Source organism: Plecotus auritus (genome assembly GCF_963455305.1).
Source record: "Plecotus auritus genome assembly, chromosome: X".
NCBI lineage: Eukaryota > Metazoa > Chordata > Mammalia > Chiroptera > Vespertilionidae > Plecotus > Plecotus auritus.
In genome coordinates this window covers 681178-705832 of record NC_137784.1, presented here as the reverse complement: position 1 = coordinate 705832, position 24655 = coordinate 681178, and the positions used below count along the sequence as shown (strand labels likewise).

Genomic DNA, 24655 nt, shown 5'->3' with positions numbered 1-24655 from the left:
GGGGATGTGCCCGCAACCAAGGTCCATGCCCTTGACCAGAATCGAACCCAGGACCCTTCAGTCCGCAGGCTGACACTCTATCCCCTGAGCCACACCGGTTAGGGCCCCAGGCCTCCTGTGGGTGGAGTGTGACGGTTTGACACAAGTCCCCAACACGGCGGCAAGTCCCCGCCCACCCGTGTCCACTGCGCACGCAGCCTGCTGATCGGCCGTTAACGTGTGCGGGCGTCCCGACCATTTGCATGTTACCCTTTTATTAGCACCCTAGAGGCCCGTTGCATGATATTCGTGCAAGAATAGGCCTTCCTGTGCCCTCACCAGTTTGGCTCAGTGGATAGAGCATCGGCCTGCGCACGGAAGGGTCCCGGGTTCGATTCCGGTCAAGGGCATGTACCTTGGTTGCGGGCACATCCCCAGTAGGAGGTGTGCAGGAGGCAGCTGATGGATGTTTCTCTCTCATCGATGTTTCTAACTCTCTATCCCTCTCCCTTCCTCTCTGTAAAAAATCAATAAAATATATATTTAAAAAAAAAAAAAGAATAGGCCTTCCTCCCCCTGCCTTCACTCCCAGCTGCCCAGGAGCCGGCAAGTCCTCGCTTCTGTCCGGAGCACCACTCCTGTCCCTCCCTCCGCTGCCGCCCCTCCCCCTCATAGCAGGCATCCCGCCCCTCCCTCCCGGCCGCTCCGCCCTTCCCAGCCGCTCTGCGCCTGCATATGCAAATTAACCTGCCATCTTTGTTGAGTCCATTGGCATACTCACTCTGATTGGCTGTGGGTTTAGCGGAGGTAGGGGCAATTTACATGTTTGTCTATTATTAGGTAATATATAGATATCCTATCTAATAAAGGAGTAATATGCAGATTGACCATCACTCCAACCCACAAGGTGGCTGCCCCCATGTGGCCAAAGATCCTGCCCCCATGTGGACACAAGATGGCCACCACAAGATGGCCAGCAGGGGAGGGCAGTTGGGGGCGATCAAGCCTGCAGGGGAGGGCAGTTAGGGGTGACCAAGCTGGCAGAGGAGGGAAGTTGGGGGCAACCAGGCCTGCAGGGAAAGGCAGTTGGGAGGGACCAGGCCTGCAGGGGAGGGCAGTTGGGGGGGACCCAGGCCTTCAGGGGAGAGCAGTTGGGGGTGACCAGGCCTGCAGGGAAGGGCAGTTAGGGGTGACCAGGTCTGCAGGGGAGGGCAGTTAGGGGTGACCAGAACTGCAGGGGAAGGCAGTTAGGGGCAAACAGGCTGGCAGGGGAGCAGTTCGGCATCAATCAGACTGACAGGGGAGTGGTTAGGGGGTGATCAGGCTGGCAGGCAGAAGCGGTTAGGGGCAATCAGGAAGGCAGGCAGGCGAGCGGTTGGGAGCCAGCAGTCCTGGATTGTGAGAGGGATGTCCGACTGCCCGTTTAGGCCCGATCCCACCGGGCAGTCGGACATCCCTCTAGGGGTCCCAGGATGGAGAGGGTGCAGGCTGGGCTGAGGGACACACCCCGTGCACGAATTTCGTGCACCGGGCCTCTAGTGTGTGTGTGTATATATATATATATATATATATATATACACACACACACACACTCTGAGTGGCCAGATGAGGATGATCTCTGAACACATAATCATCTGGCCACTCCGTGTCGATCCTATAGAATAAAAGGCTAATATGCACATGGTCCCCTCGACCAGGAGTTCGACCAGCAGGCAGGCTGGCCAACCGCCCATGTCCCCTCCCCCTGGCCAGGCTGGCCGGACCCCACCCATGCACGGATTCATGCACCGGGCCTCTAATATATATATATATATACCGGGCCTCTAATATATATATATATATATATACACACACACACACACTGAGTGGCCAGATGATTATGCGTTCAGAGACCATCGTCATCTGGCCACTCGGCGTATATATTAAAGTCTGTAATAAAAACAAAACAAACATGAAAAGGTCAGGGTTGAAAATCCCCACTTTCCATGCGACACAGCCCCTGGGTCTTCGCCAGGGACACTTCCCTCCTTGTCACCCAGACAGACGGGTGACTGGCTCACGCTGGCAGCGAGGGACTCTCCGGATTCGGCCCCGAAAATCCCTTCTCCTTGGAAGTCCCCAGGCCCCACAAATCCCGGGCAGCTGGTGGCCACAGCGGGGAGTCAGCTGCCCCTGCCCAGGGGAGTCCTCACGTGTCACCGGGGCCCTAGCTGGTGTGGCTCAGTGGATAGAGCATCGGCCTGCGGACTGAAGGGGCCCGGGTTCGATTCCCGGTCAAGGGCACATGCCCTGGTTGGGGCCTCGATCCCCAGGAGGGGGCGTGCAGGAGGCAGCCGGTCCATGATTCTCTCTCCTCATGGATGTTTCTCTCTCTCTCTCCCTCTCCCTTCCTCTCTGACGTCAATAAAAATGTATATTTTTTAAAAAAGCAGTCCCTGCTCTTTAAAAAAATATTCACATGGAAAAGAAATAAAAATTAAAAAAAAAACATTAACCTAGATAAAAAGAATAAAAAGGCAAAATGTATGAAATAAATTAACAGATATTTTAAAAAAGAAAATTTAAAAGATAAACAAATATTAAAGATAGCCATAGAAAGGCATGCTAAAATTCATTACACCTCCCCGGCTGGTGTGGCTCAGTGGATAGAGCGTCGGTCTGTGGACTGAAGGGTCCCGGGTTCGATTCCGCTCAAGGGCACATGCCCAGGTTGCAGGCTCTATCCCCAGTAGGGGGCGTGCAGGAGGCGGCCGATCCATGATTCTCTGCCATCATGGATGTTTCTCTCTCTCTCTCTCTTTATCTCTCTCCCTTCCTCTCTGAAATCAATGAAAATGTTAAAAAAAATTTTTTAAAATAATAAATAAGTAGCCAAAACCGGTTTGGCTCAGTGGATAGAGCGTCTGCCTGCGGACGGAAGGGTCCTGGGTTCGATTCCGGTCAAGGGCATGTACCTTGGTGGCGGGCACATCCCCAGTGGGAGGTGTGCAGGAGGCAGCTGATGGATGTCTCTCTCTCATCGATGTTTCTAACGCTCTATCCCTCTCCCTTCCTCTCTGTAAAATATCAATAAAATATATTTTAAAATAATAATAATAATAAATAAGTAAATAAATTACACCACCTCATTCTAAACGAACCCTCAGGAAATTACGTATATATGCGAAACTTCATGTTTTAATAACGTCTTTTATTTTTATTACTAGAGGCTCAGTGCATGGATTCGGGCACCAGTGGGGTCCCTCGGCTTGGCCTGCGGGATCGGGCCGAAACCGGCTCTCCGACGTCCCCTGAGGAGTCCCGGATGGCGAGAGGGTGCAGGCCAGGATGAGGGACCCCACTGGTGCAGGATCGGGGCCGGGGAGGGACACGGGAGGTTGGCCAGCCAGGGAGGGACCGCGGGAGGGCTCCAGGGCGTGTCCGGCCCGTCTCACTCAGTCCTGATCAGCCGGACCCCAGCAGCAAGCTAACCTACCGGTCGGAGCGTCTGCCCCCTGGTGGTCAGTGCACGTCATAGTGACGTCATTCCGCCACTTGGTCGATTTGCCTGTTAGGGTTTTATTATATAGGATTTTTAAAAAAAATAACATCTTTTAAAAAAATGTATTTTTAAGCCCTTGCCCATTTGGCTCAGTGGATAGAGCGTCGGCGTGCAGACTGGAAGGGTCCCGGGTTCGATTCTGGTCAAGGGCACATGCCCGGGTTGTGAGCTCGATCCCCAGTCGGGGGCATGCAGGAGGCAGCGGATCCATGATTATCTCTCCTCATGGCTGTTTCCATCTCTCTCTCTCCCTCTCCCTTCCTCTCTGAAATCAATAGAAATATATATATATATTTTAAAAAAGGGAATGAGCCCTGGCTGGTGTGGCTCAGTGGATAGAGCATCGGCCTGTGGACGGAAGGGTCCCGGGTTCGATTCCCGGTCAAGGGCACAGGCCCGGGTTGCGGGTTCGATCCCCAGTAGGGGGCGTGCAGGAGGCAGCCGATCCACGATTCTCTCTCCTCATGGATGTTTCTCTCTCTCCCTCTCCCTTCCTCTCTGAAACCAATACAAATACATGTTTTAAAAATGTCTTTTAAAAACACATGCGCCATCCGTGACCTTCTGTGTCCCCCAGGGGACTCACCTTGAAAAAGAGGAAGTGGGGAGGGAGCGGGGGGGAGTCCATTGGGGGTAAAGGCCACATTTGTAAAACTTCAGACAATAAAAAATAATAATAAAATAAAAAAAAGAAAAAGAGGAACCTCTCCCACATCCATTGCGGTTCTGGGTTTCATAACCTTTGTGTCTGTAACTCAACCTACAGATGACAGTTTTCCGTTACCACCTACCCATGGGGTTCACATGCCCGATTGGGGGGGTCAGGCCGGGGGGGGTCCCCAGGAGACCTGGGAACTGGGGTGTCTTGGCTCCTGTGTGGTGGGCAGCTTTGTCCAAGGTTTGCACCCCCACTGGTCCCTGCCGTCCTGCTCACACCAGCTCCAAGGGGCGAGCTCGCCCAGGACCCCAACTGTAAGTCAGGGGAAGTCGGGGTGGGGGGGCAGGCAAGAGTCCCCTGGGAGATAAGGCCCACCCAGGCTTGGCACGTGGAGAGATGCGGTTTAGCCATAGCCCGTGAGGCTCAGGGGTTGAGCATCGACCTGTGAACCAGGAGGTCAGGGTTCGAATCCTGGGGATGTGGGCTCGATCCCCGGTAGGGGGTGTGCAGGAGGCAGCCCATCCATGATTCTCTGTCATCATAAATGTTTCTTTTTTTTAAAAAAAAAATGTATATTTGTATTGATTTTAGAGAGAAAGGGAGAGAGAGAGAGAAACATCCATGAGGAGAGAGAATCATGGATCGGCTGCCTCCTGCATGCCCCCTACTGGGGATGGAGCCCACAACCTGGGCATGAGCCCTTGACCGGGAATTGAACCGTGACCTCCTGGTTCATAGGTTGATGTTCAACCACTGAGCCACGCCGGCGAGGGCTGCTTAATTGTTCCATTCATCTGTCTAGGCTGTCTATCATCTGTCCATCGATCTTATCTGTCATCTATCATCTATCTATGCATCCATGTAGCTTATCTATCCATCTGTCTGTGTATCCATTCATCCATCCATCCATCCATCCATCCATCCATCCATCCACCCATCCATCCATCATGCATCTAGCTATACTTGTCATCTATCTATCTATCTATCTATCTATCTATCTATCTATCTATCTATCTATCATCTATCTGTCTATCATCTATCTATCATCTATCTATCTATCTATCTATCTATCTATCTATCATCTGTCTATCATCTATCTATCATCTATCTATCTATCTATCTATCTATCTATCTATCTATCTATCTATCTATCATCTATCTGTCTATCATCTATCTATCATCTATCTATCTATCTATCTATCTATCTATCTATCTATCTATCTATCATCTGTCTATCATCTATCTATCATCTATCTATCTATCTATCTATCTATCTATCTATCTATCATCTATCTGTCTATCATCTATCTATCATCTATCTATCTATCTATCTATCTATCTATCTATCTATCTATCATCTGTCTATCATCTATCTATCATCTATCTATCTATCTATCTATCTATCTATCATCTATCTGTCTATCATCTATCTATCATCTATCTATCTATCTATCTATCTATCATCTATCTATCTATCTATCTATCTATCTATCTATCTATCTGTTATCTATCTATCTATCCATCCATTCATACATTGTACATCCACCTATACGTATTATGTATTTACCTATCTATCTAATCTAACCCTCTATCAGTTAGCCACCTGTCTGCCTACCTATCCGTGTATCTACCTATGTCTCTTATCTACCCATTTGTGTATCTGTCTATCCATTCATCCATCCTACAGCTAACGATATATATTGTCTATTTACCTATCTGTCTAATCCAATCATCTACGGATGATCAATCTACCTATCTCTTTCTTATAGCATCTTTGTCTTATACGTTCTATCTGACTCCCTAATTGAGGCAGCTACATCGACCGATCTGTTTATCTATCATCTATCTATCTATCTATCTATCTATCTATCTATCTATCTATCTATCCATCCATCCATCCATCTATCTTATCTATCCATCTGTGTATCTATCTATCCATCTTCTATCCATTCTATCCATCTATTTATCTATCATCTATCTTCTATCATTTCTTCCTATATCTATCATGTATTTATCTATGTCTGTTTATCTATCTTTCCATCTATCTTCTATCATTTCCAACAATATCCATTTACCTATCCATCAATCCATCCATCTTTTCCTCCTTCTTACCTGTCTATCTAGCTATCATGCATCTATCTGTCTATGTATTTACTTATGTATCTACTAGAGGCCTGGTGCATGAATTCGCGCATGAGTGGGGTTCCTTGACCTGGCTGCGATGGGGGGGCCAATCGGGGCGATTGGGGGCCAGCCAGCGGGGTGGGGGGAGACCGTGTGAGGTTGACCAGCCTCGGGAAGTTGGCTGTGGGAGCACACTGACCACCAGGGGGCAGCTCCTGCATTGAGCGTCTGCCCCCTGGTGGTCAGTGCACGTCATAGCGATGGGTTGTCTGGTCAGTTCGGTCAACCGGTTGTAACTGTCGCTGGGGCTTTTATATAGAGAGATGTATGTCTTCCTCTTCCATCATTTCTACCTTCTATCATTTCTCTCTATATCTGTTTATCTTATCTATCCATCCATCCTTCCCCCTTCTTATCTATCATCTATCTTCTATCATTTCTTTCTATATCTATCATGTATTTATCTGTTTATATCTCCTTCCATCTATCTCTTCTCATTTCTATCTGTATCTATCTTATCTATCCATCTATCCTATCCCCCTTTTATCTATCTATCTATCTATCTATCTATCATCAATCTATCTATGTATCTATCTATCTATCATCTATCTATCTATCTATCTATCTATCATCAATCTATCTATCACCTACCTATCATGTATTTATCTGTTTATCTCTCCTTCCATCTATCTTTTCTCATTTCTATCTGTATCTATCTTATCTATCCATCTATCCTATCCCCCTTTTATCTATCTATCTATCTATCTATCTATCTATCTATCAATCTATCATCAATCTATCTATCACCTACCTATCATGTATTTATCTGTTTATCTCTCCTTCCATCTATCTTTTCTCATTTCTATCTGTATCTATCTTATCTATCCATCTATCCTATCCCCTTTTATCTATCTATCATCTATCTATCTATCTATCTATCTATCTATCTATCTATCTATCATCTATCTATCTATCACCTACCTATCATCCATTTATCTGTCTACTAGAGGCCCCAAGCAAGAATCCGTGTATGGGTTGATCGGGCCAGGATGGCCATGGGGAGGGACGGCAGGTGGTTGGCTGGCTGGCCTGCCCCCTGGTTGAACTCCCGGTCAAACTCTTCATGGAGGGAAAACTTTGCATATTAGCCTTTTATTCTATAGGATTAGAGGCCTGGTGCACAAAACTCGTGCAAGGGGCTTAGCCCACTGTGGCGGCTGCCTCCTCTACCTCAGCCCTCACCCACATGGTGGCTGCCGCCCTCGCAGCCCCAGCTCCGTCCAGAAGGTCGTCCGGAAGGACATTCGGAAGGATGTCCGGTCTCATTGGCATATTACGCTTTTATTATTATAGATCATGTCTATCACCTACCTTCTATCATTTCCTTCTATATCTATCATGTATTCATCTGCTCATCTGTTTTTCCATCGATCTTCTCTCATTTCTATCTGTATCTTATTTATCTATTCATCCATCCTATCTATCTATCTATCTATCTATCTATCTATCTATCTATCTATCATCTATCTATCTATCTATCTACCTATTTATCTATCTATCTATATCTATGGTATCTAACATCTATCTATCTATCTATCTATCTATCATCTATCTATGTATCTATCATCTATCTATCTATCTATCTATCTATCATCTATCTATATATCTATCATCTATCTATCATCTATCTATCATCATCTATCTATCTGTCTACCTATCTATCTATCTATCATCTATCTATTATCTATCTATCTATCTATCTATCTATCTATCATCTATCTATCATCTATCTATCTATCTATCATCTATCTATCTATCTATCTATCTATCATCTATCTATCATCTATCTATCTATCTATCTATCTATCTATCTATCTATCATCTATCTATCTATCATCTATCTATCTATCATCTATCTATCTATCTATCTATCTATCTATCTATCTATCTATCATCTATCTACCTATCTATCTATCTATGTATGGTGTATTTATCTGTCTGTCTTTCTATTGACTTATGCATCTGTGTATGTCTTTCTCTTTGTCTCTTCCTCTTCCTCCCCCCCCCTCTCTAGTCTCTCTCCCCCTGTCTCCCCTCCCCCCCCACACACACACACGCCCCAACCTATTAACCAAATCTCTCCAACTATGAGCTCTGCTGGCGTCCTGTCTCGCCCCTGGCCCAGGTGCCTGAACCCCACAGAATGCGCTCTTTGCAAAGTCCCATCTCCCCCACGGGCCTCCCTCCATTTCCCCGCCCCCACCCCCCCCCCCACCCCCGTTTCACAGAGGTCTGCTTTCTCGCTTTCTCCGTGATAAATGCATCCGCCCAGAGTTGCTTCCTGCCTCGCACACATGGAGGAGGCATGTTCTGCACCTGTGAGTCAGACGCCAGGGCTGAGAGGGAGGGTGTGAGGTGTGAGGTGTGTGTGTTGGGGGGGGCGGGGGGGGAGTTTGGGGAACAGAGAGAGGCGCTCAAAGCCAGAATACAGCCCAGGCCTTGCAGACAGAAAGCAACACTCGCCCTGGCCCGTGTGGCTCAGTGGATAGAGCGTCGGCCTGCGGACGGAAGGGTCCCGGGTTCGATTCCGGTCAAGGGCACGTACCTTGGTGGCGGGCACATCCCCAATAGGGGGCGTGCAGGGGGCAGCTGATCGATGTTTCTCTCTCTCATTATTGACTAGAGGCCCGGTGCATGAAATGCGTGCACAGGTAGGGTCCTTCGGCCTGGCCGGCGATCAGGGCCAATCAGGGCCTTCCTTTGCTCCACGCTGCCCCCTGGTGGTCAGCGCACGTCATAGCGAGCGATCAAACTCCAGAGGGGACACTATGCATATTAGCCTTTTATATATATATATATATAAATATATATATATATGTTTCTCTCTTCCTCTCTCCTCCTCTCTGAAATCAATATATATATATATATATATATATATATATATATATATATATATGTTTTTTATATATTTTTTTAAATGAAAAATTCTAGATACAAAACTCCAGATAAAAAAATATATATATAGCCGAAACCGGTTTGGCTCAGTGGATAGAGCGTCGGCCTGTGGACTGAAGGGTCCCGGGTTCGATTCCGGTCAAGGGCATGGACCTTGGTTGTGGGCACATCCCCAGTGGGAGGTGTGCAGGAGGCAGCTGATCGATGTTTCTCTCTCATCGATGTTTCTAACTCTCTATCCCTCTCCCTTCCTCTCTGTAAAATATCAATAAAATATATTTAAAATATATATATATATATATATATATATATATATATATATATATATTTATATATATATATTTTTTTAATGAAAAATTCTAGATACAAAACTCCAGATTAGCATTTTTGCTACCTGGTGCCTTTGTAGCTGCCCAAGGTCAAAGCCACTGAGGAAGCTCTGTGCACAGGAAGTTAAATTTTGGACACCGTAAGAAGATTCATCTGGGAAGGATAGGTCTGTGTATCAAAAAGGGAGTATTTGGCCCTCGCCGGTGTGGCTCAGTGGATAGAGCGTCGGCCTGTGGACTGAAGGGTCCCGGGTTCGATTCTGGTCGGGGCCACATGCCTGGGTGGCGGGCCCAATCCCCAGTCGGCGGCGTGGGGGGGGTATGTGCAGGAGGCAACCGATCCATGATTCTCTCTCATCATGGATGTCTCTCTCTCTCTCCCTCTTCCTTCCGCCCTGAAGTCAATAAAAATATATTTTAAAAAGGGGAGTATTTGCTAAACAAGAAAACAATGCTTATTTCTACTGAATGAAATGCGTGCAGAGGGGTGACTATATCTTGGCCTATATATAGATATAACACTCGGATAATAGCTTCCAGATAATCTGAAAAATATAGCTGAGGACAGTGGGAGACTTACATCATTTCCATTAGCCCGGCTGGTGTGGCTCAGTGGTTGAGCATCAACCCAGGAACCAGGAGGTCAGGGTTCGATTCCCAGTCAGGGTATGTGGCCGGGGTTGCGGGCTCGATGCCCAGGAGGGGGCGTGCAGGAGGCAGCGGATCCATGATTCTTATCATGGATGTTTCTATCTCTCCCTTTCACTCCAAAATCAATAAAAAAAAAAAAATACGTATTTTTTTTAATCCTCACCCGAGGATATTTTTTCCATTGATTTTTAGTGAGCGTGCGAGAGAGAAGGAAAGACAGCCCTAATTGGTGTGGCTCAGTGGATAGAGCGTCGGCCTGAGGACTGAAGGGTCCCGGGTTCGATTCCGGTCAAGGGCATGGACCTTGGTTGTGGGCACATCCCCAGTGGGGGGTGTGCAGGAGGCAGCTGATGGATGTTTCTCTCTCATCGGTGTTTCTAACTCTCTATCCCTCTCCCTTCCTCTCTGTAAAAAATCAATAAAATATACTTTAAAAAAGATGTTTCTAACTCTCTATCCTTCTCCCTTCCTTTCTATAAAAAAAATTAATAATATATATATATATTTTTTAAAAAGTTAACTCTCAAGAAAAGAAAGAGAGAGAGAGGAAAAGACAGAGAGAAACATCGATGTGAGAGAAACACATCGATGGGTGGCCTCCTGCACGTGCCCCGATCAGAACCCAGGCCGGGGAGGAGCCTGCAACTGTCGTACGTGCCCTTGACCGGAATCGAACCCGGGACCCTTCTTCTGTCCGCAGGCCGACGCTCTAGCCACTGGGCCAAACCGGCCAGGGCGATACAAATATTTTCTAAAAATAATAATTTTCATTAAACGTGCTGCCGTAACATAGGAAAAAAAAAAAAAAAGAAGGGAGAAAGAGAGAGAGAGGAAGGCAAGAGAGAGGAAGGGAGCTGCTATATTGGGGGGGGGAGGGGTTGGGGGAGGGGGCTGTGTTTTTGGGGAAGGAGGGGAGAGGTTGCTGTCTTTTTTTTTTTTGGGGGGGGGGTGCTAGGGGAGGGCTGCTGTCTTACAGGAACCACAGATCAAACCGTACTGGCCCTGGAGACAACCCAGCATGCAAAACACCTGTCGGTCACCCTCGACTTGGGTTGTGCAATTCACAGGAAAACGAACAGGGGAGACAAGGTCTTGGGTGTCTGTGGTCGGCGGAGAGGCGTCTCGCTCTGTGGTGTCCCGTGGGCTGAGGGTTCTGCCCAGAATGCAGATGGGCCCATCCCCTGTCCCCCCCCACCACCCCCCTTCCTCTTCGCTCGCCATCTGCCCTTGAGCATTGCTGCGGTGAATTTACTTTGAAATCAGCAGAACATCGTGTTCGCTTGGAGACGTGATGGTAGAGGGGTAGGGGCCTCATGCCTGCAAAGATAGGAAACGCTGAGGGTGGGCGAGAGCCGGGCATGTGTACCAGGCACACAGGTGCACTTCAAGGGAATGGGATGGTTCCCGGCAGGTGTGGCTCAGTGGTTGAGCATCGGCCTAGGAACCTGGAGATGAAGGTTGGGTTTCCGGTCAGGGCACATGCCCGTGTTGCAGGCTCGATCCCTGTCCTGGCACATGAGGAAGGCAGCCGATCGATGTTTCTCTCTCACATTGATGTTTCTCTCTCTCTCTCTCTCTCTCTCTCTCTCTCTCTCTCTCGCAATAAAAATATATCCTGGAGTGAGGATTAAAAAATATACAGAAGAGTCGGTCAAGACAGTGTGATATTGGAGGACAGAATTATCCCTAGTTGCTAAGCACTAAGATAGGTAGATACATAGAGAGATAGATGATGGATGGATGGATGGATGGATGGATGGATGGATGGATGAATGAATGGTAGGTGGATGGATGGATGGATACATAAATGATAGATGCATGATGGATGGTGATGGATGGATGGATGAGTGGATGGATGGATGCATAATGGATGGATGGATGGATGGATGGATGGATGGATGGATGGATGCATAGATGGATGGAGGACTGGATGGTTGGATGGATCGATGGATGCATGCATGCATTGATGGCTGGCTGATGGATGGATAAATAGATTGATGGATGGATGAGTGGATGGATGGATGCATAATGGATGGATGGATGGATGGATGGATGGATGGATGCATAGATGGATGGAGGACTGGATGGTTGGATGGATCGATGGATGCATGCATGCATTGATGGCTGGCTGATGGATGGATAAATAGATTGATGGATGGATGAGTGGATGGATGGATGCATAATGGATGGATGAATGGATGTATGGATAGATGTATGGATGGATGGATGGATGCATAGACGGGTGGAGGACTGGATGGTTGGATGGATCGATGGATGCATGCATGCATTGATGGCTGGCTGATGGATGGATAAATAGATTGATGGATGGATGAGTGAATAGATGGATGGATGGATGGATGGATGGATAGATGCATGAAGGATGGATGGATGAATCAGTGGATGGATAAATAGATGATGGATGGTGGATGGATCAGTGGATGGCTGGATGAATGGATGGTAGGTGGGTAGATGGATGGATATATAAATGATAGATAGATGGATGATGGATGGTGATGAATGGATGGATGGATGAGTGGATGGATGGATGGTTGGATGGATGGATGGATGGATGGATGGATAGATGGATGGAGGACTGGATGGTTGGATGGATCGATGGATGCATGCATTGATGGCTGGCTGATGGATGGATAAATAGATTGATGAGTGGATGGATGGATGGATGGATGGATAGATGCATGAAGGATGGATGGATGAATCAGTGGATGGATCAGTGGATGGCTGGATGAATGAATGGTAGGTGGATAGATGGATGGATACATAAATGATAGATGCATGATGGATGGATGGATGGATGGATGGATGGATGGATGGATCAGTGGATGGATGATGGATTGATAAATGGGTGGATGGGTGCATGGATGGATGGATGGAGATGGATGGATGATAGATACAGGGGTGGATGGATACATAGATAGGTAGGTAGATAGATAGATAGATAGATAGATAGATAGATAGATAGATAGACGGACGCATGAAGAATGGATGGATGGATAGAAAGTGTGTTAGAGGTTGTCAGGGGCTGGGGTGGGGCAGGGAAGGAAATGGGGAGGGACTGTTCATGGCTATGGGTCTCTTTTTAGAAGTGATGTTTAGGCCCTGGCCGGTTTGGTTCAGTGGATAGAGTGTCGGACCGAGGACTGAAGGGTCCCGGGTTCGATTCTGATCAAGGGCACATGCCCGAGTTGCAGGCTGGATCCCCAGTAGGGGCTGTGCAGGAGGCAGCCAATCAATGTTCCTCTCTCATCATTGAGGTTTCTTATCTCTCTCTTCCTCTTCCTTCCTCTCTGAAATCAATAAAAATATATTTTTAAAAAAGTGATGGCTCGGAATGGCTAAATGCACAGGGGTTGAGCATTGACCTACGAACCAGGGGGTCACGGTTTGATTCCCAGTCAAGGGCACATGCCTGGGTTGTGGGTTCGATCCCCAGTGGGGGGCATGCAGGAGGCAGCCAATCCATGATTCTCTCTCCTCATGGATGTTTCTCTCTCTCTCTCTCTCTCTCCCTCTCCCTTCTTCTCTGAAAATCAATTTTTTTTTTAAAGGCTCATGTTATGACTCGCGAATCTTCATTTTTATTTATTCTTAATTTTTTTTTAATCTTTATCGTTGAAACTAATTGTAGCCCTAACCGGTGTGGCTCAGTGGATAGAGCGTCGGCCTGCGGACTCAAGGGCCCCGGGTTCGATTCCGGTCAAGGGCATGGACCTTGGTGTGGCGGGCACATCCCCAGGTGGAGGTGTGCAGGAGGCAGCTGCTGTTTCTAAGTCTCTATCCCTCCCCCTTCCTGTCTGTAAAAAAATCAATAAAATATATTAAAAAAAAAAAAGAAAAAAGAAGCTAATTGTAACCTTTTGGTGGAGGATCCGTTTCAGGGGCGATGCCGATGCTGCGGGTTTGCAATAAAGCGACGGTCTGCACGTCGGGGGCCCATGTTCAAAACCACTTGAGCTGTGTGTGCTTTGAACCGGGGAACCGTAGGGGATGTAAATGAACCCTCAAGAAAGCTGTTGAGAGAAAGAGAGAGAGAGAGAGAGAGAGAGGGAGAGAGAGAGAGAGGAGGCCGCAGAGATGTGGGGAGACACAGCGTGGGCCGACCTCACTCTCAGATCTACAAGGAGGATCAGAGACGGCTTCCCGGGTGTCGCCTTCGAGCGCTTGTCCGTGGCGGGTCAGCTGCCCGGGGAACCGTGTGACTTTGCCTTTTGTAACATCCACTTCTGCTCGCCGGCACGAGGTGGACACCAGAGCCACCGGTTTGGGGGATTTTTTGCTGTGTTGTTGTTTTTTTTGTTTTTTTTTGCTCATTTCATAATCTTTCCATCCCACCGCCTGAGCCTTCTCGGGCTTAGACAGCAAGCAGTGTGTCTGTCAAAGTGAACCCTGCATTTTTTTAAAAAAATATATTGTATTGATTTTTTGCGGAGAGGAAGGGAGAGGGAGAGAGAGTCAGAAACATCGACGAGAGAGAAACATCCATCCGCTGCCTCCTTCACGGCCCCCACCTGGGGATGTGCCCGCCACCAAGGGACATGCCCTTGACCGGGAATCGAACCCGGGACCCTTCCGTCCGCAGGCCGACGCTCTATCCGCTGAGCCACACCGGTGAGGACTCTGCATTTTTTTTTTTTTTTTGCCAGAGACAAGCTTTTATTTGCTTGATTTTGAAAAGTGTTCACTGAGAATCAATTGTTGCTGTTGTTTGTTTTTTGTTTGTTTTTTTTTTTAAATATATTTTATTGATATTTCACAGAGAGGAAGGGAGAGGGATAGAGAGCTAGAAACATCGATGAGAGAGAAACATCCATCAGCTGCCTCCTGCACACCTCCCACTGGGGATGTGCCCGCTACCAAGGTACATGCCCTTGACCGGAATCGAACCCGGGACCTTTCAGTCCGCAGGCCGACGCTCTATCCACTGAGCCAAACCAGTCTCGGCTGTTGTTTGTTTTTTAATCGTTGAAAGTATTATAGAAAGTCCAGCGGGAGTGGCTCGGGGGTTGAGTGTCAACCTAGGAACCAGGAGGTCAGGGTTCGATTCCCGGTCAAGGGCACATGCCCGGGTTGTGGGCTCGATTCCCAGTAGGGGGCGTGCAGGAGGCAGCCGATCCGTGATTCTCATTCCTTATGGATGTTTCTCTCTCTCTCTCTCTCTCTCTCTCTCTCTCTCTCTCTCTCTCTCTCTCTCTCCATCCCCCTTCCTCTCTGAAATCAATCCTATAGAATAAAACCCTAATATGCTAAGTGTCTGTTCATCTGGTCATCCATTCAACCAATCAAAGCGTAATATGCTAATGATATGCTAAGGCCGCTCAACCGCTCGCTATGACCTGGTGCACTGACCACCAGGGGGCAGACAGTCGACTGGTCAACCAGTCGCTATGACGTGCACTGACCACCAGGGGGCAGACAGTCGACCAGTCACTATGAAGTGCACTGACCACCAGGGGGCAGATGCTCGGACTGTTAGCTTAGCTTGCTGCTGGGGTCCGGCCGATCAGGACTGAGCGAGATGGGCCGGACAGGCCCTGGAGCCCTCCCGCGGTCCCTCCCCAGCTGGCCAACCTCCCGCGTCCCTCCCCGGCCCCGATTCTGCACCAGTGGGGTCCCTCGGCCTGGCTTGCGCCCTCTCGCCATCCGGGACCCCTCAGGGGATGTCAGAGAGCTGGTTTCGGCCCGATCCCACAGGCCAGGCCCAGGGACCCCACCGGTGCATGAATCCGTGCACCAGGCCTCTAGTAAAAATATATTTTTTAACAAAGTATTACATTTGTCCCCCTGTGTCCCCACATTAACAATCTCCAGCCTGTCCTCGCCCCCCACCCCCACTCCCCACCCTATTGTCTGTGTCTATGGGTCATTCATTCATGTATACAAGTTCTTTTCTTGATCATCTCCCACCCCCTCCCACCCCACACCTCCTGACCCCTGAGCCCCCACCTTCCCCCACCCCGCGATCCCACACTCTGTTCTATGATTCCATGCTTCTCGATCCACTCTGTTCATAAGTTTATTTTGTTGATCAGATTCCACATGTGAGTGAGGGTGATCTCAGTATTGATAATAAATAAAATAGCCGAAACCGGTGTGGCTCAGTGGATAGAGCGTCGGCCTATGGACGAAAGGGTCCCAGGTTCGATTCCGGTCAAGGGCATGTACCTTGGTGGCGGGCACATCCCCAGTGGGAGGTGTGCAGGAGGCAGCTGATGGATGTTTCTCTCTCATCGATGTTTCTGACTCTCTATCCCTCTCCCTTCCTCTCTGTAAAATATCAATAAAATATATTTTTTTAAAAATTAAAGAAATAGATTTTTATTGATTTCAGAGAGGAAGGGGGAGAGGGAGATAGCAATAGAAACATCCATGAGGAGAGAGAATCATGGACCAGCTGCCTCCTGCACGCCCCCTCCTGGGGATGGAGCCCGCAACCCGGGCCTGTGCCCTTGACCGGGAATCGAACCCGGGACCTCGTGGTTCATAGGTCAATGCTCAACCCCGGGGGGTGGGGTGTGGGGAGGGCCTCCCTCACTCCCTGCTTCTGCAAATGACCACCTTCCCATCTCTCCCTTCTGGGTGTCCATCCACAGCACCCAGGGGACCCTGAGAAGAAGCAGGGGTGCTCCCTGCCATTGGGGTGCCCCCGGATGGCAGGGCATGGGGCCGCCCCCACAATTCTCTGCAGAATCTTTGCAGCGTGCACCTGGGCTGGCGGATGGGCTGGCGCGTGCGCACACTCAGAGCGAAACTCTATAGGGCGGGAGCGGGGCGAGGGGTGCCCGTCCGCAGGGCGGTTTGGGGAACCTCATTTTGCACGGAGGCTGGTAACAGAGTCCCCTCTGGAGGAAGAAAGAGCAGATCGGGGGGGGGGGGGGGACGCCTGACAGGTGAGCGTCAATGTAGCTCCTGGATGGAGGGTCAGGGAAGGACCCCTCCCCGACTCCCCACACCCCATCCCCCAGGTCAGCTGCCCTTGGAGGGATTTGAGTGGCAGCTGGGGGAACCGCACCCACCCCAGCAGAGGGCGGTTTTGGGGTCCCCAGTCTGTGCTGGATGGTGTTACGGGGAGGTCAATCTTTTTCTTTTTTTTTTTTTTTTCCTTATAGATTTTTTATTGATTTCAGAGAGGAAGGGAGAGGGAGAAAGAGAGAGAGAAACATCCATGATGAGAGAGAATCATGGATCGGCTGCCTCCTGCACGCCCCCTACTGGGGATCGAGCCCACAACCCGGGCATGTGCCCTGGACCGGGAATCGAACCCTGACCTCCTGGTTCCTAGGTTGATGCTCAACCATCGAGCCATGCCTGCCAGGCCAGGGCTGTCATTTTTAAAATACTACTTTTTTTTTTTAAAAAAAAGTATATTTTTATTGATTTCAAAGAGGAAGGGAGAGGGGAGAGAGAGAAACATTCATGAGGAGAGAGAATCATGGACCGGCTGCCTCCAGCACGCCCCCTACTGGGGATCGAGCTGGCAACCCCAGGCATGTGCCCTTGGCCGGGAATCGAACCTGGGACCCTTCAGTCCACAGGCTGACGCTCTATCCATTGAGCAACACCAGCTAGGGCAAAATACTACTTTTTAAAAAAAATAAAAAATGTATATTTTTATTTATTTCAGAGAGAAAGGGAGAGAGATAGAAACATCCATGATGAGAGAGAATCATGGATCGGCTGCCTCCGGCACGCCCCCACCTGGGGATGGAGCCCACCACCCGGGGCCTGTGCCCTTGACTGGGAATCGAACCCGGGACCTCCCGGGTCATGGGTCCACCCTCTGCCACCCTGAGCCACCCCCGGCCTAGCTGTGCCGCCTCTCACTCCTGTGCCCTTTCGCCTTTCAGATCGTCCCCGCCCACGGAGCCCTCGCCAGGTTGTCCGCGGGGCCCAGGTTGTCCGCGGGGCCCCCCCGTGCGCCAGGCAGGATGGACATCAATATGACGCGCCCGGATAACGCCACGATCCTGATGCTGAAAAACCCAGCCATCGCCTTCGTGCTGCCCGTGGTGTATTCCCTGGTGGCCTTGGTCAGCATCCCCGGCAATTTCTTCTCGCTGTGGGTGCTGTGCCGGGACATCGGTCCGAAATCGCCATCCGTCATCTTCATGATCAACCTGAGCGTCACGGACCTGGCGCTGGCGAGCGCCCTGCCCTTCCAGATCTATTACCACTGCAACCACAACAACTGGATCTTCGGCGCGCGCCTGTGCACCATCGTCACGCTGGTCTTTTACGCCAACATGTACTCGTCCATCCTCACCATGACCTGCATCAGCGTGGACCGCTTCCTGGGCGTGGTGTACCCGCTGGCGTCCGCGCGCTGGCGCCGGCGCCGCTACGCGGTGGCCACGTGCGCGGGGATGTGGTGCCTCCTGCTCGCCGCGCTGTCGCCGCTGGCGCGCACCGACCTCACCTACGCCGTGGAAGAGCTGGGCATCGTCACCTGCTTCGACGTGCTCAAGTCCACGATGCTCCCCAGCGTGGCCATGTGGGCCATCTTCCTCTTCACCCTCTTCATCGTCCTGTTCCTGGTCCCGTTCGTGGTCACCGTGGCTTGCTACACGGCCACCATCCTGCGCCTCTTGCGCACCCCGGATGCGCACGGCCTGGGCCAGCGCCGTCGCGCCGTGAGCCTGGCGGCCGTCGTGCTGCTGGCCTTCGTCACCTGCTTCGCGCCCAACAATTTCGTCCTCCTGGCGCACATGGTGAGCCGCCTCTTCCTGGGCACCAGTTACTACCACGTGTACAAGCTCACGCTCTGCCTGAGCTGCCTCAACAACTGCCTGGACCCCTTCGTCTACTATTTCGCCTCCCGCGAGTTCCAGCTCCGGCTCCGGCGCTACTTGGGGTCCTCCTCCTCCTCCTCCTCCCCGCAGCAGCCGCCGTCCTCCCCCGGCGCCTTGGACGCGGGCCGGGAGAGCGTGTTTTCCGGGCGGACGCTGTCCGCGCCGTCCGTGTCCAGCTGCCACGCGGACGGACCCGAGGCGGCCACGCGGCCCTTCCTGCAGAGACAGGAGAGCGTGTTCTGAGTCGGAGGACTGGGGTGTGTGTGTGTGTGTGTCGGGAGGGGGTTGCCTGCGGGGCACTCCCCTTCGGAGACGGCCCCGCAGACAATGGGAGGTGGCGCGCGTCGGAGCCGCGCCCCCTTTGCGCATCGGAGCCGCGCCCCCTTTGCGCCTCTTGCTCCAAATCAGGGCGCTTCCAGGACCGCTGGCGTCGGAACCACGCCTCCTGTTCCAAATCCGGTCCCTTCCTGGTCCCCCCAGTAGGAACCACGCCCCCCGCGCGCTTGGGAACCAGGCCTGGTGCTCCAAATCCGGGCGCTTCCAGGACCCCTGGAGTCGGGACCACGCCTCCTGTTGCACAACAGGGATCTTCACTTGACCCCTGCGCATCGGAGCCACGCCTTCTGCTCCACATCGGGTCAGTTCCTGGACTCCTACGCGCCAAAACCACGCCTCCTGCCAGTCGGAACCAGGCCTCCTGCTCCACATCAGGGCGCTTCTTGAGTTCCTTCGCGTCGGAACCACGCTTCCTGCTCCACATCAGGGCGCTTCTTGAGCCCCTGGGCGTCGGAACCAGGCCTCCTGCTCCAAATAAAGGCGCTTCCTGGACCCCCCAGTAGGAACCACGCCCCCCGCGCGCTTGGGAACCAGGCCTCGTGCTCCAAATCCGGGCGCTTCCAGGACCCCTGGCGTCGGGACCACGCCTCCTGTTGCACATCAGGGACCTTCACTGACCCCTGCGCATCGGAACCAGGCCTCCTGCTCCAAATCGGGTCCCTTCCTGGACCCCTGCGCTCCGGAACCAAGCCTTCTGCTCCACATCGGGTCAGTTCCTGGACCCCTAGGCTCCTGAACCACGCCTCCTGCTCCACATCAGGGCGCTTCTTGAGTTCCTTCGCGTCGGAACCAGGCCTCCTGCTACAAATAAAGGCGCTTCCTGGACCCCCCAGTAGGAACCACGCCCCCCGCGCGCTTGGGAACCAGGCCTCGTGCTCCAAATCCGGGCGCTTCCAGGACCCCTGGGGTCGGGACCACGCCTCCTGTTGCACAACAGGGACCTTCACTGACCCCTGCGCATCGGAACCAGGCCTCCTGCTCCAAATCGGGTCCCTTCCTGGACCCCTGTGCTCCGGAACCAGGCCTCGTGCTCCAAATCCGGGCGCTTCCCAGACCCCTGGAGTCGGAACCACGCTGAACCTCTTGCACCACAGGGATCTTCACTGGACCCCTGCGCATCGGAACCACGCCTTCTGCTCCACATCAGGGCGCTTCTTGAGTTCCTTCGCGTCGGAACCACGCTTCCTGCTCCAAATCAGGGCGCTTCTTGAGCCCCTGCGCGTCGGAACACGCCTCCTGCCAGTCGGAACCACGCCTCCTGCTCCAAATCCAGGAGCTTCCTGAACCCCTGCCCGAAGCTATGGGGAAGGCACCCCAGACTGTCTCTGAAACCGGTTCCGACTCCCAGCATCCACGCACCAGCGCTGGCCCACGGACAGAGCCGAGGGACTGACAGGCAAAGGGGACGGACGGTGCTGGGTTGGGGGGGGGTCTTTGGACAGAAGGTCCACCCTGGAGCCTGCAAAGGGAGAGCGAAGACGGGCCTTCGGTGGCAGGATCTGGACGCACCCAGCGGGGTGGGGTTGGGGGGTGTCTCCAGGGCAGGTGGCCTTGCCCCTGGAAATCAAAGCTGAGGATGGAGATTGAAGCCTGCTCGCCAGCCCCCACGGCTAAGGAAGGGGACAGACGCACTGCACTGGGGTGAAGGGTGTCTCCCCCAAACCCATGTCCACCCAGGACCTCAGAGTGGGACCCCATTTGGAAACACGGTCTTTGCAGATGGGATTGGATTAAGGATCTGAGAGCAGGGTGTCCTGGGTCAGGGTGGCCCTCCACCCAAGGACAGGGTCCTTAGAGGAGACAAAAGAGCAGCCCTAGCCGGTGTGGCTCAGTGGATAGAACCTGGGCCTGTGGACTGAAGGGTCCCGGGTTCGATGCCCGTCTAGGGCACAGGCCCGGGTTGCGGGCTCCATCCCCAGTGTGGGGTCTGCAGGAGGCAGCCGGTCCATGATTCTCTCTCCTCGTGAATGCCTCTCTCTCTCTCTCCCTTCCTTTCTGAAATCAATAAACAAATATACTAAAGCCCTGGCCGGTGTGGCTCCGTGGATAGCGTGTCAGCCTGCGGCCTGAAGGGTCCTGGGTTCGATTACAAACAAGGGCACATGCCCGGGTTGCAGGCTCGATCCCCAGGAGGGGACGTACAGGAGGCAGCCGATCCATGATTCTCTCATCATGGATGTTTCTCTCTCTCTTTCCCTCTCCCTTCCTCTCTGAAATCAATAAAAATATATTTTAAGAAAATAATGTAATGGTAAGATTAAAAATTCTAGGAATAACTTGAAATGTATAATAATAGTGCAAAAACATAATCATAATACAATAAACGTATCATGTTTATTACATTACATTATAAAAATAATTTTTTAAAAAGATGACTTGGGCCGAAACCGGTGTGGCTCGGTGGATAGAGCGTCGGCCCATGATTCTCTCTCCTCATGGATGTTTCTCTCTCTCTCACTCTCTCTCTGTCCCTTCCTCTCTGAAACCAATCTATATATATAAAAGCCTCATATGCAAAGTGTCCCCTCGGGAGTCTGACCGACCGGGAGTTCGACCGCTCGCTATGATGTGCTCTGACCACCAGGGGGCAGCATGGAATGAAGGAAGGCCCTGGCCGGCAGGCGGCAGCTACTACAGACCCTACCTGTGCACAAATTTCGTGCACCGCGCCTCTAGTAAAAAAATATATATATTTTTAAAAATGTTTTTATTGATTTTTTTTTATTCAGAGAGAGAGGAAGGGAGAGGAGAGAGGGATAGAAATATCAATGATGAGCCCTAACCGGTGTGGCTCAGTGGATAGAGCGTCGGCCTGTGGACTGAAGGGTCCCGGGTTCGATTCCGGCCAAGGGCATGTACCTTGGTTGCAGGCACATCCCCAGTAGGAGGTGTGCAGGAGGCAGCTGATGGATGTGTCTCTCTCATCATAGATGTTTCTAGCTCTCTCTCCGTCTCCCTTTCTCTCTGTGAAAAAAATCAATAAAATATATTAAAAAAAAAAAAAAGAAAGGGCTTTTGCTTGATGAACGGAGGGGATTGGAGAAAGGCTGGGACTCAAACCCTCCACGAAGGTGTGACTATCCTTTGCTCCTTTGCCCCAAAGACAAACCCTAGAAAGTAACCTCAATTCAGCAAACACACCCCCCCCCACCACCCCACCCCGACCTCGGAAACCCTGAGCCGGCAAGACCCACACACCCACACCCACGTTCTGGGTGTGGGACTCACAGGTCGGGTGCAAAAAAAAAAAAAAAGAAAGAAAGAAAAAAAGGTGTGAGAAACCTCAAACCACCACAGAGCATTCTGGGCCACCGGGGATCGGCTGACGACCAAGATTCAGAGGGTACGGTCTGGTTCATCATGTTCCCCCCGACATCGGGGGACACCAGGGTCCCCGGTCCTTGGCTTACACAGGGATGCAAGCAGACACAGGATGGCATTTCATCACCATGATTATTATTATTATTTTTTAAATATATTTTATTGATTTTTTACAGAGAGGAAGGGAGAGGGATAGAGAGTTAGAAACATCGATGAGAGAGAAACATCCATCAGCTGCCTCCTGCACGCCTCCACCTGGGGATGTGCCCGCCACCAAGGTACATGCCCTTGACCGGAATCGAACCCAGGACCCTTCAGTCTGCAGGCTGATGCTCTATCCACTGAGCCAAACCAGTTAGAGCTTATTATTTTTTAAAAAAATATTTTTTTTTTATTGATTTCAGAGAGGAAGGGAAGGGAGAGAGAGAAATATCCATGAGGAGAGAGAAGCATGGATTGGCTGCCTCCTGCACGCCCCACACTGGGGATGGAGCCCGCAACCCGGGCGTGTGCCCTTGACCGGGAATCGAACCCGGAACCCTTCAGTCCGCAGGCCGATGCTCTATCTGCTGAGCCAAATCGGCTAGGGTTTATTATTAATTTTTAAAATGTATTTTTATTGATTTCAAAGAAGAAGGGAGAAGGAGGGAGAGAAAGAGAAAGAAATATCCATGAAGAGAGAGAATCACGGATCAGCTGCCTCCTGCACGCCCCCTACTGGGGATGGAGCCCGCCACCCCCGGCCTGTGCCCTGGACTGGGAATCGAACCCGGGACCCTTCAGTCCGCAGGCCGACGCTCTATCCACTGAGCCTCACCAGCCGGGACACTCTGGTGGTTTTTTATATAAAAAGCTACGGACAGGGTCCTGGGTGGGTAGCTCAGGTGGTTAGCCCATCATCCCAATACCCCCAGGTTGTAGGTTTGATTTCTGGTCGGGACACCTACGAGAATATAACATAGCGGGGAGATGGGAGCGGGCTGGGAGAGGTTCATGGCGGGGAAGGGGGAGCTACACTGAGTGTCCACATGAGGATGATCTCTGAACGCATCATCATCCGGCCACTCCGTGTCCATCCTATAGAATAAAAGGCTCATATGCAAATGGTCCCCTCGACCAGGAGTTCAACCAGCAGGCAGGCCGGCCAACCGCCCATGTCCCCTCCCCCTGGCCAGGCTGGCCGGACCCCACCCATGCACGCATTCATGCACCGGGCCTCTGATATCTATCTATCTATATCTATCTATCTATCTATCTATCTATCTATCTATATCTATCTATATACAGAGTGGCCAGATTATTATGGGTTCAGAGATCATCATCATCTGGCCACTCAGTGTATGTGTAATACTTTCAATAATAAAGATTTTGGAAGGAAGGGAGGAAGGAAGGAAGGAAGGAAGGAAGGAAGGAAGGGAGGGAGGGAGGGAGGGAGGGAGGGAGGGAGGGAGGGAGGGAGAGAGGGAGGGAGGGAGGGAGGAAGGGAGGAAGGAGGGAAGGAAGGGAGAAAGGGAGGAAGGAAGGAGGAAGGAAGGGAGGAAAGAAGGGAGGAAGGAAGGAAGGAAGGAGGGAAGGAAGGGAGGAAGATGCTCGGGTGAGGATTAACACAAACACAAAACCCATCACATGTAAAAGGGTCACCAGACCCAGTGGAAGTCCAGTAGATGGCGCTGTTCCGTTGCTGACTTAAAAAAAGGTAAAAAGAAAGAATATAACATACACATCTATCTCCCTGTCATCTAGTTCTGTATCTCCTATGTGTCTGCTAGGATGTAACTATGTATCTGTGTAACTGTCTAGGATGTAACTATGTATCTGTGTAACTGTCTAGGATGTAACTATGTATCTGTGTAACTGTCTAGGATGTAACTATGTATCTGTGTAACTGTCTATCATCTATCTATGTACCTATGTAACTATCAATCATCTATGTATCTATCTATCTATCTATATATAT

The 24655-nt window shown here is 50.7% G+C and overlaps 2 protein-coding genes across 2 annotated transcripts in view; both read left to right on the top strand.

Moving 5' to 3' along the window:
* The window catches only part of DHRSX (dehydrogenase/reductase X-linked), a 259390-nt gene that overhangs the window by 124856 nt on the left and 109879 nt on the right, over positions 1-24655 (top strand). The gene's annotated exons all lie outside the window — the stretch shown is intronic.
* On the top strand, positions 18181-19284 carry P2RY8 (P2Y receptor family member 8; the record flags this gene model as incomplete). Its single annotated transcript, XM_080653004.1, has 1 exon — positions 18181-19284. The coding sequence occupies one exon, from the start codon at positions 18181-18183 to the stop codon at positions 19282-19284; it is 1104 nt and encodes a 367-aa protein (XP_080509130.1).